This window comes from Tachysurus vachellii, chromosome 10 (genome assembly GCF_030014155.1).
Source record: "Tachysurus vachellii isolate PV-2020 chromosome 10, HZAU_Pvac_v1, whole genome shotgun sequence".
NCBI lineage: Eukaryota > Metazoa > Chordata > Actinopteri > Siluriformes > Bagridae > Tachysurus > Tachysurus vachellii.
This window is the reverse complement of record NC_083469.1, coordinates 24,246,093-24,264,688: the sequence shown is the minus strand read 5'-3', so window position 1 is coordinate 24,264,688 and position 18,596 is coordinate 24,246,093. Positions and strand designations below refer to the sequence as shown.

Here is an 18,596-nt window from a genome sequence, read left to right as displayed (position 1 = left end):
CATCTATGTTTTTTTACTTACAGAAAGAAAGAAAGAACATTATTGTAAACTCTAACTCTCTAGGCTAGATTATTTGCTGTTATGAACTTCTATTAGCTTTCTGCATACACAAATTCAGAAAATTAGAAATATAGAAAAATATTTCAATTTCATATTTTTTTTGGCCATATTCATTTGAAAGCCTTGTTTTTTTAAATAATAATAATAATAATAATAATAATTATTATTATTATTATTATTTTATTTATTTTGGTGGGAAGATTATTTAGTTATATTTTTGTGGTTTATCAACAGCGTCTATGTTCATTTTGTATGTTCAAAAATGATTTATAAATCGTTGGTCTTCAAAATAACATTTAAGAGACCCGAATGTTTAGGATTTAAATTAAAGCGACATCTTTGTGCCTTTTCAGATATTTCTAATGAAACCATAACCATCTCCAACAAGCCCGTCATACAACAACATCAATCATCCAGTCCACCGGGGGGCGCTAAAAAAATCTTTTTGGCAACTCAAAGAAGAAGAAATCAGCTCCGGCTCTAGCAGCCGCCATCTTGGAGCCAAGACTAGGCGGTCTATTCAAAACGGTTTGCTTTGTTTATTAGTTCTTAATATGGATTATAGACAAAGACTAAATTCAAATGTAAAACTGTAAACCTTTTTCAAAATGATGGATTATATCTAACACTGGTAATTGATGAGCTACTGCGAATTAAATACGTTGTGCTAACTGGCTAGTTAGCTGATGACCGGAAATAAACAAACTATTCTTAATACGTTGTAGGAGATACTCGGGTTGCCAGATTGTAATGTTGAATTGCGTGTCAGTTTGCTGAGAGTTTTACTTTATTCATGCGTTTGATAAACCATGTGAGTGAGTGATAAATGTGTAAATCCGGACTGTGTATGCTACGTTGAATGATGAAATATTGTGTAGAATTTATTATCGATATTGAAGTGAATATACAGTTTGATGTGTTCACTAGTTAGGGGTTTGTCTCGCAAATCTGGCAACCCTGGTATCTACGCAAGTTATTTAACTGTCAAGCTCTTCTTGGATTGGCGGCGCGTTCAATAGCGCCCTTGAATCGTTGTCATGGATTTTATCGAACACAGTTTTCAGGTGTTTATTATAAGTCAGTGCTCTTGATGCATGTTTACACCAGTCAGATATTAGCCACGGAGATAAAACTAGTGATCCGGTGGATTAGCTAAATATCGGTTTATTACTTTGGGTGTTGAACAGTTGAGTCGACTCTGATCACAAGAGTCGCTAAATCAGAAAAATACTGGAGTATGAAAGGAAAAAGCATAAAGGTGAGTCGACTAAGTCCTAACGAGGAGGCGCAACTGGTGCGAGAAGAACTGCAGAGAAGAAGAAAACTGAGATTACAGCAAGTGAGTTAAAATACTGCACTCAAACAAAAAAATCTCACCCAGCCCAAATCTTCTACAGGTTTAAATCACAGACTTATTATTGTGTTAGCGTATTTTTATTTTTTATTTTGTTATTATTTTTTTATTATTTTTTTACAGTGTTGAAAAATTATAATAAACGTGCTTTTATTTTGAAAAATGTAGGTACGGGAACAAGAGCGCTCTATTGCGCTGCACGTACGGCGTGAGGTGCAGGAGAGGAGAGAGAGAGAGCTGCAGAGTCTCGCCACAGGTCTCAGGGATGAGTGGCAGAAACACAGAGGAGAGAGGATCCAAACCCTGGAGAGGGTCTACAAGGAAAACCTCAGAGATGTGGGTCAGGGCCACCGCAGTGCCAAAGAAAACGTGAGTGGGAAAGAGATGACTTGGATCAGACGGTCATGGGTTCGAATCCCAGTTCTGCCAAAGCTGGGCCCCTGAGCATCTCCATTTACAGCATTTAGCAGACACACTTATTCAGAGTGACTCACATTTTTATTTCAGTTTATACATGAGGGCCTTGCACAGGGGCGCTGCAGTGGCAACTTGGTGGACCTGGGATTCGAACCAATGACCTTCCGATCAGTAGTCAAACACCTTTACCACATCCCACAATCTAAGACTTACTATAGATATTTACATATATTATTTTATTTTATTATTTTATTGAGGGTTAAGGGCCTAGCAGTGGCAGCTTGGTGGACCTGGGAATCGAGCTCACAACCTTCCGATCGGTAGCCCAACACCTTAACCACTAGGCTATTACATCCTCATGAGCAAGGCCCTTAACCCACCATTGCTCAGTATTAGTGATGTACTTGTGTACAGGAGCCAAATCGAGAAGCGCTGGCTCTGAAAAAGGAACAGAATGACCTGCGAGCTGCAGAAAGGCATCAGAAGGCTCTTCAGAGTCTCATCACACAAAGACATGCTGAAGCAGATCAACGCAACCGGTAAGATGTTCATGAAGACTATGGGGCTTGGATCTGATATGATATCACACATAATGGCCTTTGGTTATATAACTGCAGAGGCGCAAAGGTGCTGCTGGCTGTGAATTACCAGAAGTTTTCTCATTTGGGCGTTTTAGTTTGTCCTCTAGAGAAGTTACGTAAAAGAAAAGGTAGAGCTCATAAATAACAAAACAATCATTCACCCCAGAGAGGCACAGATAGATAGATAGATAGATAGATAGATAGATAGATAGATAGATAGATAGATGAGCAAGACAGATGGATTGATCGATAGACAGATATGAGAGATAAATATATGGATATATGAACTTTAGATGGATGGATGGATTGATAGATAACCTCAGCTTGACAGATAGACAGCTATACAGATGGACAGACAGACAGATATATGAACTTTATAGATGGAGACATAGATAACTTCAGCATATTCGATGGATAGATAGATAACTGAATTTTTTTATAGAGAAGGATGGATGGAGAGAAGGATGGACAGATAGACAGACAAAACTGTTCAGAGTTTTGCAGCTTGATTTTGAGCTGTTTTGGGTCTTTGTCCATTAATGTGGTTTACAGTCCTGAATAAAATAAAATAAAATAAAAAGCCTTATATTACATAATGGCATGTAGTGGGTAGATTTCCTTTTTATTTGCCATTCACGTCTCTTTCACCTATTCACGTCACCCATTCACGTCTCTTTCACCTATTCACGTCACCCATTCACGTCTCTTTCACCTATTCACGTCTCTTTCACCTATTCACGTCACCCATTCACGTCTCTTTCACCTATTCACGTCTCTTTCACCTATTCACGTCACCCATTCACGTCTCTTTCACCTATTCACGTCACCCATTCACGTCTCTTTCACCTATTCACGTCTCTTTCACCTATTCACGTCACCCATTCACGTCTCTTTCACCTATTCACGTCTCTTTCACCTATTCACGTCACCCATTCACGTCTCTTTCACCTATTCACGTCACCCATTCACGTCTCTTTCACCTATTCACGTCTCTTTCACCTATTCACGTCACCCATTCACGTCTCTTTCACCTATTCACGTCACCCATTCACGTCTCTTTCACCTATTCACGTCACCATTCGATGATGGTTGAGTTCAGCACGTGTGTTTCTCCCCATGACAGATGAGACTGAAGCCCACTGTAATGTGTCCTGTGATAAATAAAGCTCTGTTAATAGCAGCTGTTGCTCTGCTCCGTTCTAACAGACACATCGAGGCACGGAAAAAGGCTCTGACGGTGGAGAAGGAGAGAGCAGCAAAAATCGCCGGCCTTCCTCAATCCGCCCCTGACCCTATAGAGGTACGGCCTGAACTGTCTACAGTATTGTCCTCAAAACCTCAAAGTCCTGCGCTATATTATTTCATACCTGGGGTTAACAATTAATGCTGACTCTTTATAATCTGATATTTCAAAAGCCAAATTATCCCTTAATTTTCAATTATTTTTTTAAACACATCATTGGATGAAAAAAAAAATATATATATATACACACACACACACATCATTGGATGAAAAAAAATAAATAATGAAATATATATATATATATATACACACACACACAATGGAAAATATTTTGAAGCTGAAATTTCCTTTTTTTTAAAAATTATTTATTTATTTAAAATTTTTTTTAATTATTATTATTATTTTTTTTTTATCATCAGAGTGTTGCGGTTCAGACTCCACTACAACCCAAGATATCCAACGTGCTGCATTACTCCATCACCCACCACCACGTCCCAGAGACAGCAGTGGACAGAGAAGCAGATACAGAGCAGGTAAACAGGGCATCTGTGTACGTCTCAAACAAGCGAGTATCTTGCCAGAGGGATTTAAAATAGTTTTTTAAATCTTTATTTTTTTCTAATTGGTCATAAATTCAGCAATAAAAAAAAAAAAGGCAAGCGTTCACTTAAAACATGAACCATCACCCAAAATCACAAGGATATAGATCACTTCTCTGATGATTTTTGTTCCCACACGGTTCCTGCAGCCGGATGCTCAGGAGGCAGCAGCGTCAGAGGCTCGGCGGTCGGAGGAGCTGGAGAAAGAAGAAGCCCTCGGGAGGCAGGAGCAACTTGAACGTGCACGGCTTAGAGGAAACCGTGCTCTTTGTAGGGAAAAAGGCATCCAGGTGATCTAAGAGAGATGTATTCCTAGATATGTACATAGATCTACTTTATATGCATATCATATTTCCCAATTTCTGATGTTTTGCAATGTTATTCTGAATAAAAACGTGTGTTTGAAGGACAACGCGAGGTTGATGTGCGAGCTGGAGCGGCTGCAGCAGGCCGAGCTGCAGCGGCGAAGACACATGGTGAATAACGTGCCAGCGCAGATCTTCCAGCCGCTTTACAGGCACGATGATCTGAGAGCTGAGCAGCAGAGAGAACTGGAAAATGCCTTTCAGGACTTGTGCACTGAAGATAAAGGTAGTCCTGTCGTTCCCCCAACGCACTTTTCAAGCTGCTTTGCGACAAGGTTCACTGTTCTACAATCGCTATACAAAGAAAATCGGATTCATTTTAGTTAAATGTAATAAAGCGGGTTGTAATAATGGTTCGTCTTTTTCAGTGATCAGAGATGACTTGGTCCTGCGGTTAGTGTCTGAGCCTCTTCCTCTTCCTCCTCCTGTTCCGTCTGCTAAAACCGACAGTAGACCTGAAAGTCATGTGGACCTGGACGTGACCCTTGAACCCAAGGAGACGCCATATGAGGAGGAAGATGAAGATGCAGGACAGGAGCCTGTTTCTTCTCAAGGTGAGGAAATGAAGTTTGTTTAGTTTTAATATTTATGCTAAATTTCGGTCTCGTAACTTTGCACTATTTTCTTTCTCTGGAAATGCTTTTAGGCTCTTCGGTACCTGCCGAGGGTACGAGTAGGGTGGCACTGCGGAGGCTGTTGGATCGCATCAGGACACAGAAGGATCAGTGGAGCAGGAGGGATCCTGCAGAAGGGAAAGGAGGAGACAGATTGGAGAACGCCGTCAACAAAGATGGATCACCGAGCGGTCTGGAATGGCAGCAAGCATCTAGTCTGGAGGAAGGAACAGTTGGTTCATCGCTGGCAGAAAACAGTTAGTCTGCTTGTATTATTTCACCTGGGCTTGTTAGTGTTAACATTTTAAGCTGTTAAAGGATCTAACTTGCTTTTTCTCAGGTTCAGATTCCAAGATGAGTGAAGACTCTATTGTAACTGGACCCAAGCTGGAAGCAGACCAGCAGACCACAGAAATGGACCTGAGAGAGAGCAGCGTGAGTGGAAGAGGGGAAACTGGGCTTGTTTTAGTGCATACACTTAGTCAGGTTTGGTTGTAGCTGGACAGTGAAACCATTCATTTTTTTGTCCAGGAAGAAGAGCTGAAGATGAGGCAAGAGGAAGAGTTTGACCTGCTACAGGAGCAACAGCGGAGTTTGGAGCTTCAGCTAGAGGAGGCACAACTGTGTAGGCAGAGGCTACAGGATGCTTTACACGCGTCTTCTGGGATCTGTAGCGTACAGGAAACCTCGAAACCACAGGAGGAAATGGTTTCTGAACCTTCTCCTGAGGTGGGTTTGAAAATGATGGCTGCGCAAACTGGATTCATTGTATTGTTCATACCGGTATTAAAGGGAAATCATCGTATTGTGTGTTTGACCAGGTGAAGGTTTCAGCCGCAGTGTCTGACAGCGTACACATACAGAAACTCCAACAATATCAGCAAAGACTCCTGAAGCAGAACCGGTTAGTGTGTATATGTGGTAATTGACTGCCATTTCTCTCTCTTTCTTTTTTTTTCTGAGTACTCACATAATTTGTGAAGTCGTCTTGTCTTTTATGTCATTTGACATGAGTCTGTAGCATGTCACAAATTATCTGTGTGTTTTAGACTTCATCAGAAGACTATTCACGAAGCTCGTCGGAATCTTGAGGAATACAAGCAGACATTGAAGATGCGCTATGCTCCTGTTGCCATGACAGCAGCACAAACGCCATCACCTTCAGAAGGCACTTGCGCTTTTGCAGATTTTCCTCGAAGGACTCTCTCGCACGTTTTAAATACCGACACTGAATTTCAAACCTCTCGTGAGGCCCCGGCGGTGAACATAAAGCAAAGTCACAACAATATTGTACAAACAGACCCAGCTTTTCTTATTCAGCCTCCTCTACCTGGTCCCAGCTCCGCCACATCTACACACCCAGATACCCATGTAATGGATCAACCTATCTCGCACTCGGTGCACGAGGACGGCTTGGCTCTGATTCCACATCCAGCAGCCAGCACTTTATTAGACAAGACACCTTCAGACGGTACTTCAGAGCGTCATGAAGTTCCTCTTCTCCCCCCTGCTGTGTTTCTGGAATATATGCGAAGCAGGCGTTCTCAGGCACCACCCACGCACCTGCCTCCAGGCTCTCAGCAGGGCACAAAAGATCTTGGTGTTTTGCTGCAGGAAAAGCTCGAGAACAGCGACCCGTGTCGGGAAGCGGAGAACAATCAGCAGGTCAGAGATCGGCTGCGCAAACAAAAAGATGCCCTACACGCATTACTAAGAGCACAGCATGCAAAGGTAACCAGGATTAAAGCTTGGATATGTTTAGATATGGTACGTCTTACGATCCTGAAATATTCTTTCCTCTGTTGTGTTAGCAGTCAGTCCCACTGGGAATGCATGACAGTGACGGTTCTGTTATTGATGCTTCTGTAAAGCCTCATGAGAGGAGTAATGAACCGATTCTGGTCTCTACAACACCGAGTCAGAGCCATGTCCATACCCAACAAACTCCTTTGTATGGGTCTATTGGTGAGACACTATGTTTTTATCTTTCGGCTGGTTTATTAGGTACAATCGTCACTGAGCTGTTGCCATGAACAGCTTCCTTTGCATCATCGCCTCATAGCGTATCACAGGTCTTGATCCTGTATTTATTATTTGTTTAGCAAGTTCTGGATCTACACAACATTATTTGTGCGAGTCAACAAGGGATGCTCGAGTCAATCCACCGGTTTCTTGCCCACCGCGGACGCTCCAAATCCTTCTGCATGACTTCGAGCAGCACAAACTCAGCACCATTGAGGAGGTTGATACTCCAGTTAATGTTACCATGGATACAGGTGTGTACTCATGAACATTTATTCCAAACAAGGCTGTTATTAATGAAAAGTAAAGACTGTTGTCTCTATGCTTCATTTCAGCTGCTGAGGTGCGTATGGAGAGCTCGTCAGCCGAGAGCTCTGATTACTCCGTCTCCTACAGTCTGTCTATGACTTCACCCACCCTGGGCTCAGGGAGCAGTCAGGGGCAAAGCTCAGAGGTCATAAGGTCAGAAGACGGCACACACAGACCCAGCAAACTGTCATGGAAAGAGATGCTCCAGCTGGAATCGGCCACTGGTAAACTCTTATAGCGACCTGATTTCTATGCTCTAAATCAGCATATCAACAATATTATCAGAATAACTCTGGATATTGAGCCTTTTTTCCCCAAATCAGTCTTAATTGTGATTTCATTCCTCTGCAACAGACTCGACAGAGCAGCACCATGAAGAGGAGGTGAGTGCGTCATCCAGCTCAGGGTTTCCGTGGGGTCTTAAAAAGTCATAAATTTAACAATAAGAATTTAAGGAGATAAAAAGACATAAAAACGTCCGGATTTTCCATACAAGGTCATAAAAAACATTTAGCCACGTCTTAAATTGATCCGCTCGTCCATTAATTTGTTCTTCAATCAAAATGCGCTCGCGGCGGCAATGGCATTCATTTGTTTCTCCTGTTGTAGTTCTGTATGAGGAACCTGGGTGGTATCACACTGGTATCACAGCGTTCCAGAACTACAAGGTCCATGCGGCAGCATACAGACTTGTCGGAAGGACTTTCACAGAAACCCGTGCGAACTCCGAACATACTGTATCATACTGAGTCACTGCTTAGTTTAATTTAAATCATCCTGACTATCACAATGGGAAAATGTACCTTTAACGATCTGTGGCTTGAAGACGGTGCGTTTAGTAGCTGGCTCAAGCCCGTCGCTAACAATCGGTATCAAGCCTATTGCACTCTGTGTAAGAAGAGCGTTGGAGCTGTCTAGTTTAGGCATAAAAGCCTTGAAGTCGCATGCAAAGTCGGAAAAGCATATCGTTGCTGTAAAAGGCCTGCAGCGGGTGCAGGCGATCCGTCAGCTTTGTTCGGCTCCGTCACTAACGTTACCCGGTCCAAGTACAGCGCGGGATTCCGTTTCTGTCGCATCCAGTGTCACACACAGTGGTTTCGGATCAACATCCACACTGAAAGCGGAGGTCCTGTGGGTGTTGAATACTTAAAATAATAGAATTACTCTTTAAATAATAAAACTTGTTACTTTCAATGAAAGTCAATAATAAAGACTATTTATCGTTATTTATAGGAAGTTATTTATCGTAATTCGTGTAGGTCATAAATTCAAATCATAATTGTCATAAAAAGTCTTAAATTTGACTGATTAAACGCTGCAGAAACCCTGCAGCTATGTAACAGATCGACCCTGTATGATTATTAGATAAATGTTGTGCACGTATTCATGTACGAGAAAGCACGCTGTGTATATAGTAACGGTGTAGAAATATTTTCATACTAGAGGGTGTTTATTTTATGAATAATTAATATATGCTGTGAGCAAATGGTTCATTTAACATGTGTGTTCAGCTGGAGCTGGTCTTACCACATGATGGAGCATCTGGTATGAAAGATTTTCTCTCCTCGACCACCCTCTCAACAGGCAGCTACTTCTCTAGCGAGCTTGATCCCAACTTCAACATTACAGGTATGTTTATGATCAATTATACAACCAAAGAACCCTTATGATACTATTGCTACCATGCTAAAATATCAAAATCTCAGATTTCCCTCCCAAACGGATTTATTCTTAGCCTTATCTAAGACACTGCACATTTTTTTTTCTCATCCCTTTTCTCAGATTCTTCTTTGTTCAGTAATGGGTTGCCTGGAGCATCTCTCACCTGCTCCAGCAGCAGTAACAGTCTACAGCACATTATCGATAAATACACAGAAGAGCTGGATAAATCCCTCCGATCGGTTCATACAGGTAATTGAAGCCACCCATTTTATCTAGAGTAGGTTTGGACATTTAAAATAAGCACTGATGTGAACACAGACAAGGCGAAACCAAGTTTTAGTTTGTTTTCCACAAACTTGCCAAATCTCACCAATGACAGTTTGTGTGTGTATGTATATATATGTATGTGTGTGTATATAAAATATATATATATATAATATTTATATTTATATATATATATATATATATATATATATATATATATATATATATATATATATATATATTTTATATACACACACACACATACATACATATAAGTTTTCTCTACTTATAGCATGTTTGTAAGTCAGATCCTTGCATTGATAGAATGGTGTGTTCTGAAATTGTGTGGTGTTTTGCCTGTGTTTATAGATGCTAGCCTCCTCAGCTTTGTGCTTCTTTTATATTGTCTCTAGGAGACGGGGTTTTTGTAGTAACTGCTCCAGATTGCGGGACCACAGCTTTCAGCATCTGTACAGAACAGAACACTGACGCTGGAACGCTCCAAACAGTACAACCACCAACGCTCCCATTACAGTGCAACCTGGAGGACAGCAATTCCATGAACACCACTGTGCAGGGTTAGGACTTTGTCATCTATAAGCTTTTATTTTTATTATTTTGTACAGTGTGTTTGTGACACGTTTTTTTTTTTTTTGTTCCTTTCTTGCATCAAATCAGATACTTTCCAGTCTCTTTCTCCTGAGATCACAAACAACGACATGACTGACTGTTCCGTAAGTCTCCAACTTGGGTTAAATCCACCTCTCGAGACCTCTAACACTAACACAGAGACAACTGCCTCAGATTGGCTCGATTGTGGCCTTTCCCAACACGTCTCCACTACAGATGACCAGTCATCGTCTCCAGGCTTTCCACAGTGGGAATGGACACTGGTAAATTCAAAAGTTTCTAGAAGTTTGATGAGATTCTTGAGCAGTAATAGATACGGTGCTAGATTCATAGTTTGGGGGAAAACACACACAGTCCAAAGACATGATTGGCATCTTTAAATTGTCCAGTGTCCTTGTGTACCGAGTCCCCTGCGACAGGCTCCAGGCTGCCTGCAACTCTGTGTACGATAAAATGGAGAAAATTCCCATTTGTGTTGTGAATGCAAATAGTACGTCCATTTTTTTAGAAATATCCTCTTATGTTCTATTAGTCCTCTAAAATAAGTCTAATGCAGTATTTAATTGCGTAATTGTTGGTGTGCTATGTTTTTGAAGGAGTCTCCAGAGTTAGAATATTCTAAAATTTGTTTATCGGCATTTAAAAATGTAATGTATTTTGTCTAAAAACAGTTCATTTTAATTGGAAAGTCGGAAATGTTATTTTACTCTACGCTCTATACGTAAAGATAACATCCGCGAGTGCGTTTTTTGAGGATAATTTCTCATTTGAATAACCTTTGCAGGGCAGCAACAGCGAATTAAGGACTCTAGAAGCTTCCGTCTCACATAAAGGTAAGAACAAGACGACTGAAGTATTTCAAAGTACCCTCAAGTATAGTTTCTTTAAGTTTAGTTGCCACAGTTTTAACCTAATTTGTTAGATTTTAAGATTAGCATTGCTTAGCAGTCATGCTAATCTTAAAATCTAACAAATTTAGAGGTGTTTTTGACACACCTTTTCTCTTTCAGTAGAAGTGTCCGGTTTGGAGAACGTTGCTGAGAGGATTAGCGCACTTCCAGAAAAAAGCTTTGAGGAACCCGAGCTATCCCAGTCTACCACTAGGTACATTGACTAGAATTAGGACTAGAAATGTTGTAAAGCAGAATTTTACATTTGTACTCCAATGATTTTTTTAATTGGAGCCTGTTTTCGCTGTGCCCTTTATACAGGTCATGCAGTCAGTTGAAGGAAGTGAAGCACAGCTGCCAAGATGCTTATGCTAAGAACCGAGAAAAAGCAAAAGAGTTCAAAACGGTAAGGAGCAGCTGAACTGCTTGTGTGTGAATTTAAACTGTACTGACTGCAGAGGCTAAAGTGCGACATCTTTTTCTCTTTCCAACAGAAAACCCTGGAGAAACTAAGGGCCAAACGAAGATAATCCACATTCCTGTCGATTTTATTTGAAAAATATCGTTAATGTTTATGTTCTGCTAACACTTTTTTTAAAATGAATTTTTATTTATATATTAAAAGGTTCTACTTACCATCATATTGTGTGCGATCTGTTAAACCCGTTTATCTGGGGATCTCAAGGCAGCATGAACACACATTCACACCTTAGGGAAATTTAGACATCTGTAAAAAAAAAATAAAAAATTCTATTTACTCTTAATCTGTTATGTAAGATTTTCTTTTTTCTTGCCAATCAGTAACCCAACATCCTAACCACAATATCCCAAACTGCGGAGGTGCAAGAGACATCAAACATGTTGGGACGTAAAATTCCTATTACTTAACACCCTCACACCCTGAGTGTTTTATTCCTTACTTAAAATGAAGGCTACTTGTGCTAGATGGCTCTTTATATCAAAATCAGTGAATACTATAGCACACGCGTAAACACTACTGGTGTTTATATGTGATGCCATTGACACCATCCAGGAGATGGCAGTGGTTCCTAGTAAATAAAGCTTTTCCACTTTGCTGTGGGTCACACAGTGTTTGTATTAGTACATCATCTCTATCCAGTTCAGCAAAAAAAAAGTGTCACATTTCCATATTCAAGCCAAATAAAATGAGTCCTGCAAGAAGTTAGAGTCCAAAGAGCCCAGAGAGAATTTCAGGACTCAAAAAGTGATTTTTGATCATTCTGACGGGAAGTAAAGATGTTTCACAACAACAGATTGTAGCTCTGTGTGTGTGTGTGTGTGTGTGTGAGAGGCTACAGTAGAGAGCATGTACACAGTGACAACCTGCCATTGCACATTTTTCTCTATCTTCATCATAGCTTGTAGTCTATCACTTATTATCAAATGAGATGTCATTCATGTGCATGATGATGTTATGGGTGTAGATTTGTCCCCAAACGACAGACAGAGAAACAGGGTTTTCCACTGAACTGGTTCCCAGCTTCATCATCCATTTTGTACGAAGCAGGAACGCACAGGGGGGGAATTGGATGTCAACAGTGTTTGTCACATTAATGGGAAACGTGTGATTGTGACAGACAGAAACTTGCTGCGCTGTGCTTCACTGCCTCGCTCTACATGCCAGAAGGAGAAAGAAAAAGAGAGACAGAGAGCACAAAAATAAGTCTAGAGGAAGAATGTTCCTGATGAGTCTGAAAGAGTCGGACCACACACACACTTATTCATTAACAGTTTCCAATCGTAACATTCATCCTGTCCTGTAACCTGAAGACAAACACCCTCTGCAAAATAGCTGCTACATTCCAGAAATCATTTTTATTACCTATTGGTAAAGTCACTGAGAGATGATTATATTTTAGAGAAAATCATTAGAATGTCATTAATGTCTTCATCCCATTAGCAAGGATGCTAATTAGCCATATATTGTGGACTTGCTATTTCTATACTAAAAAGAAAACCCAATAAGAAACAAAACACTTATTTATGAGCAAAGTGGACCTCATAAGTAATGAAGAAACCTTGTATAAATAATTGTATAAATATATGAATAAAGTGCAAGCTTGTTAGCTTCCTAGCTATCTAGCTGTTAGCTATGAACCTTTTTGTCTTTCTAGCTTGCTGCTAACATTCAGTCGATGCAATACAAAGCAACAGGTTATTAAAATTGTGGAACGGCATTCTGCCTCTGAGGCCGTATTTAGTCTCTCAATTCCATTCTGCCTCTGAGGAAGATTTACCTTATTTTATTTGGATCGCTGCTTGTGTGATAGCAGGACCATGCTGAACATGCACTAGCACCGACAGTCTTTCTACCTGAAGCCTTGGGATTATTCTGAGGAAAAGAAAATTATTACCTTGCATATTTTCTCAGTCAAATTTGACAAAATGATGGCTTTTATAGAAAGGCAAGTTTGAGAGATGATCAGCACTTTACTTGGGCTGATATACGAATTTAAACATCATATGTCTTCAGTGTTTATCTTTAGTGTGAGGTAGGAGAATAGCAGAGGAAAGTCACACAGAAACTGGAAGAACATTTGAGACTCCCAAAAAACAGTAACTCAAACTCAGGACTGAATCGAACACCCTGAAGTTGTGAGGCGGCGACGAAATGAAAGATCCACCAATGTGCACAGGTGTGTCAATGAAGATGGATGAATGTGTTTTTGAATTTTGAACGGAATCCTATATAAATGTGTGTCATCAGTGTAATGGATGAGTCATATGGTTAAGGCAAGAGAAAACAGATGGGATTCCTGTTTCATTTGTGTGTGTGTGTGTGTGTGTGTGTGAGGTCATCAGGGTTCCTAGTTCCACCTCCGCTTTGGACCAGATGGTACCATGAGGAGGGTGGACCCCTGTGGCTGGTGACATCACCATGGAGACGGGTCTTGAGAGCAACAATTGTCAAGCTTGGCTTCTTCCTCAAGAGGGCACTCAACATTCATAATCGGAAACAAAAGCCTGCTTGATCCTTGTGTGTGTGTAATAGCTACCATGTAAAGATACATTAGTATGTTGCATAAAGTACACAGAATTTTCTGAACTGTAATACATTTCTATTTCAGGATCTCAAGTAAATCTCGTTCTAGTCGTTTAAAATCCCCCTCCGAAAAACTGAAAAATCGTGTTTCAGTTTTTATTTCAACTCAACTGAAAGACACATCTACTTCTACACATATAAACTAATTAAAAAAAAAAAAAAGATGATGCAGAGCAAATCTAAAGATAACTACAAAAGGGAAGGAGCTGTTGCTTCGTCCACATCATCAGTCGGTCTCATCACTTGAGGTAAAAGTCACTGACTGCGTTTAAACACAAGGCTCATCATCTATCTATTTTCTCTATTGATCTCTTCATGCTAACCTCATACAGAAGGAATACAAGCTGAACCGTATGTTTATTATTATGATGTTAGTATTTGTACACTTAATTTACACTGGAAAAAACAATTTGTGAAATAATTAGCCTAAATTAAATAATACTAATTTTAATAAAATATTTAGTATTTACTATATGATTTCTTAAAGGGGAAAAGCTAGCAGAAAAAGAACAAAAATATTTTCTAGAACTCAGCATCATAGTTTTCTTTTCACATTCTGGTGGTGGTGCATTAAAAGGAAATTTACCTATAGACAAGAAAAAAACCCCCAGGAATTAGCATTTTCCCTGGCAGAAGAATTGCACGTTCTCTTACAGCTGCATTCAAGCACGTTCTGTTCTTTTTACCTCTTTCTCTCTCTCTCTCTCTCTCTCTCTCTCGGAATATTAGCTTCTTATTCTCTGTTTTTTCCTCCTCTCTCCCTGAGCTTTCCGGTAGCTCCTCTATGCTCAGACTCTGAATGACTTCATTCACTACAGAGACTTCTCTCATCTCACATTGCCATGAATGGTAAATGTGTGTGTAGCAAATCAACCCATTTAACAAAGCGGAGGTCCATTTAATCATCATCACCACCTAACTAACAATTAAGCATCTTTTTTCATAAAAGGATAACACGTTTGCTCATTTTAAAGACACTTTTTCAAGGCTGCCAACAATGATTTGAATATGCGATAATGAAGAAACCATTTAGTACAAGGTGGTACTTCAATAATACTTCATCATCATAATCACCTGGTAAACACCTTCAGCAGCACCTTAAATCAGGACTCAGGTGTTTTATGGGTATATACGAGATGTCAAAAGACAACGTCCGGTGGATCAGTGAAGCTGGAGATAAAATAAGTACAAAGTTTACAGTGAAGTTCAAGTGACTTTGTCATCAGTAATTATTCACCTTTAATTAATTATCTTGGGGGGCACAGTGGCTTAGTTGTTAGCACGTTTGCCTCACATCTCCAGGGTTGGGGGTTCGATTCCCGCCTCCGCCTTGTGTGTGTGGAGTTTGCATGTTCTCCCCATGCCTCGGGGGTTTCCTCTGGGTACTCCGGTTTCCTCCCCCAGTCCAAAGACATGCATGGTAGGTTGATTGGCATCTCTGGAAAATTGTCCGTAGTGTGTGATTGCGTGAGTGAATGAGTGTGTGTGTGCCCTGCGATGGGTTGGCACTCCATCCAGGGTGTATCCTGCCTTGATGCCCGATGACGCCTGAGACACAGGCTCTCCATGACCCGAGGTAGTTTGGATAAGCAGTAGAAAATGAATGAATTAATTAATTATCTGCTCTGCAAATATCCATTTGGTCACAATGGATTTTTGGAAGGCTGTTTATGAGGTCTGAATACACCCTAGATGCTCTACCAGAGCACCACAAACACACACATGGCAATTTAACAGACTCAAGCTACCTTCTGGCTCAGGAGCAAATAATGGACCCGGGAGATTTCAAGCAGCAATGCTACCTCGTTTGCCACCATGCCAGCAACGGTTAAAGTGGTGTGTTTTACTCATCAGAAGATTAGGGGTTTAAGCCCCAGCACTGCCATACTACCACAGTTGGGACCTTTGATCAAGCCCCTTAACCTGCTCTGCTTCAGAGGTGCACTTCTGACCCTACACTCTGATGCTGATGCAAAGAACAGAATTTCAGTGTGCTGTAATGTTTGTGTGATAAAATAAATGCTTCTTTGTCTTCTTCTCAATGTAAGGATGTAAAATAAATATTTACCTTAGAGCATCCGTGTTTCCCTAGTACAAAGACATTGACTGAGGGCTGACTGGCATCTCTTAAATATCTGTAGTGTGTTGGTTGGTGGCCTGTGGTGGGTTGGTACCATGTCTAGGGTTTCCTCTGAATTGTGCCCCTGAAATAGGATTCAGGTTTTCAGTGACCCTGTGTATGATAAATAATGCAGAAAACGGATGATATACAGTAGAATTCTGTATGTGAACTAATGGGTTTAATTCAGTTTTTTCTTTTAATCCTAGCTCCTCAATACATGATGGTTGGTAATTAGCTAAACTAAATTGCCCCTAAATGTGTACATGTACAGTATGCATGTGTGTGTTGCACAGGGTGTATCCCAGATAAGCCCTGTGATAAAGTGGCTACTAAAGTGTCTAGAGATTCTAGAACTTTCTGAACTTGTCATTACTACTAGACTCTGACTCTTCTGGATGCCTAAGTAACATCTATCCAATTATCCGACTTCATTTGTTTCATGAATCTTACTTAAGTGATACAAAATATACAAGTAATACAATATATTCCACATACAATATTACACAATACACTGAGAATTACACAATATTGACTGTGCAATGGTGCACGCAGATGGCCAAATTATTCAGTGTTGTCACAAGAACACGCCAAACAGCACCGACAGCCTGCGTTGAACCCAAGATCAACTTGATTACGTAATATTTAATTTTATAGTGTTGTCTGCTGTTTTCCGAGTCATGAAAGCTGACCTCTGGTGACCTCTAATATGACCTCTGGTGACCTCTAAGAGCATTACACAGTCTTAGTCTGCCTTTTTTTTCTTCTGAGTTTCCTTCAGTGTTTTTATTTATTTCCTCACATGTTCCTAAATCATGTGCTAATTAACTCTAAACAAACTCAAAACGAGTTAAACTATTAAAAAAAAATAACCCTGAAGCCTGATGGTACCATGAGGAGGGTGGACCCCTGTGGCTGGTGACATCACCATGGAGACGGGTCACCCAACACATTTCTCATGACCGTGCCTTTCTGTTCAAACAAAATTTTGCAGATCTACGATTTAAATCTCAGTTTAGCATTTTATTCACGCCTCCTCTCTGTTTTCAGATCATCAGCATGTGGAGAAAACAACCGGTGTGATGAGAGTAATTAATGCAGACATTGCTTAGACTATGAATAGGAATGATTGGACTGAACATTTACAGTACTTTTAATGTTTATTTGGGTGAAACGATCCACCCTGATTTCCTTTAAGGTGAAACCGTGAGATCGTCGCATTTAATGGAACACGTTTATTCTTTTAGATTAAAAAATAAGAAAACAGAATGAACTAAATTAGTAACACTTTGTATATTTAACACAAATACATGTAGAATACAGTATCTCTTTAAAAAAAACAAACAAAAACAAAAACATTTAACCATGGAAGAATTGCACTTCACTACATTTTCAAAAGGAAATGCTTTCTTTGATGAAGTTTTCCAGATAACTCGTACCTTAAGCAGCACTAACTATCAGCGCCACAAGTGCGAGGTTAGCCAAGTTTAGTAACCATGGTAACAAATAATAATAAATATATAAAAGATTAATCTTAACAGATTAAGCTTTGTAATAGGTGACAAAATACTTGCTATGGAATTAGAATTGATTATTTCCCTTTAAGAGCACATCCCATTGGGTGTTATTTATCCCCACACTTAATAACCAATCAATCTACCGAGACTTTTTTTTTAACTCATACGATTAGTGTCATTTTTGGATGCACCACATTATCTCTCTTTAACACTCATTATTGGTCCTTTCACAGATCTGAGTAGCCTGATTATAATTCCACCATTTGCTCATTCAGAAATTCCAGGCTAATAAAGACGCTGTTAAGAGTTCAACAAGTCATCCGAGAGTTAAAGAGGCTTTTAACTACAGAAATTAAAGATTTAAACAAAGGACAAAAAAAAAATCAGGCCAAGACAAGTCCAAATACAATGTCAATAAGTCCAAGTCAAAACAGAAATCATCAAGACCAGCAAGACCAGACTCAAGTTCAAGATCAGACTATTCGGCTGTTACACACGTTACTGAAAAATTGCTTAGAATCAGTTTGCTCAAATCAGTTCAAACTTAAAGCAAATTACACAATCTTATATTAATACGAAACACAGTCCATTCCCTCCCTGCGATGAGTTGGCACTCCGTCCAGGGTGTATCCTGCCTTGATGCCCGATGACGCCTGAGATAGGCACAGGCTCCCCGTGACCCGAGGTAGTTCGGATAAGCGGTAGAAAATGAGTGAGTGAGTCCATTCCCAAACTATTGGAACAGCAAGGCCAATTCATTTGTTTGTTCGATACAACAAAAACATTTGGATGGAAGATAAAAGATGGATATGAGACAAGAGTTTAGTGTTTCAGCATTTTTTTCCCTGGTATTTACACCTACATTTGTTAAACAACATAAAACATA

At 40.0% G+C, this 18,596-nt stretch overlaps 1 protein-coding gene across 4 annotated transcripts; it reads left to right on the top strand.

Moving 5' to 3' along the window:
• The first annotated feature begins 540 nt into the window (after positions 1–540).
• On the top strand, positions 541–11,651 carry cep295 (centrosomal protein 295). 4 transcript variants are annotated; one of them, XM_060880423.1, is made up of 25 exons: positions 541–1,399; positions 1,583–1,783; positions 2,246–2,370; positions 3,619–3,712; positions 4,075–4,188; positions 4,404–4,544; positions 4,662–4,845; positions 4,988–5,173; positions 5,266–5,490; positions 5,574–5,668; positions 5,765–5,962; positions 6,055–6,137; positions 6,283–6,964; positions 7,048–7,198; positions 7,336–7,509; positions 7,591–7,788; positions 7,913–7,947; positions 9,076–9,193; positions 9,347–9,475; positions 9,904–10,068; positions 10,169–10,383; positions 10,905–10,953; positions 11,131–11,224; positions 11,332–11,416; positions 11,505–11,651. In XM_060880423.1, the coding sequence occupies exons 1-25, from the start codon at positions 1,298–1,300 to the stop codon at positions 11,538–11,540; spliced, it is 3,879 nt and encodes a 1,292-aa protein (XP_060736406.1). In that variant the 5' UTR covers positions 541–1,297; the 3' UTR covers positions 11,541–11,651. The 4 variants fall into 4 exon arrangements, with proteins under 4 accessions (XP_060736406.1, XP_060736408.1, XP_060736407.1 ...); XM_060880425.1 differs by having other exon boundaries at positions 7,045–7,198; positions 7,919–7,947; XM_060880424.1 differs by having other exon boundaries at positions 7,045–7,198; positions 11,134–11,224.
• The last annotated feature ends 6,945 nt before the right edge of the window (positions 11,652–18,596 follow it).

Coding starts and splice junctions, on each gene's coding strand:
- cep295 (XM_060880422.1), top strand. CDS start 1,298: ATGAAAGGAAAAAGCATAAAGGTGAGTCGACTAAGTCCTAACGAGGAG. Junction 10,954..11,130: donor AGCTTCCGTCTCACATAAAG/GTAAGAACAAGA, acceptor TTTCTCTTTCAG/TAGAAGTGTCCGGTTTGGAG. Junction 11,225..11,331: donor CTATCCCAGTCTACCACTAG/GTACATTGACTA, acceptor CCCTTTATACAG/GTCATGCAGTCAGTTGAAGG.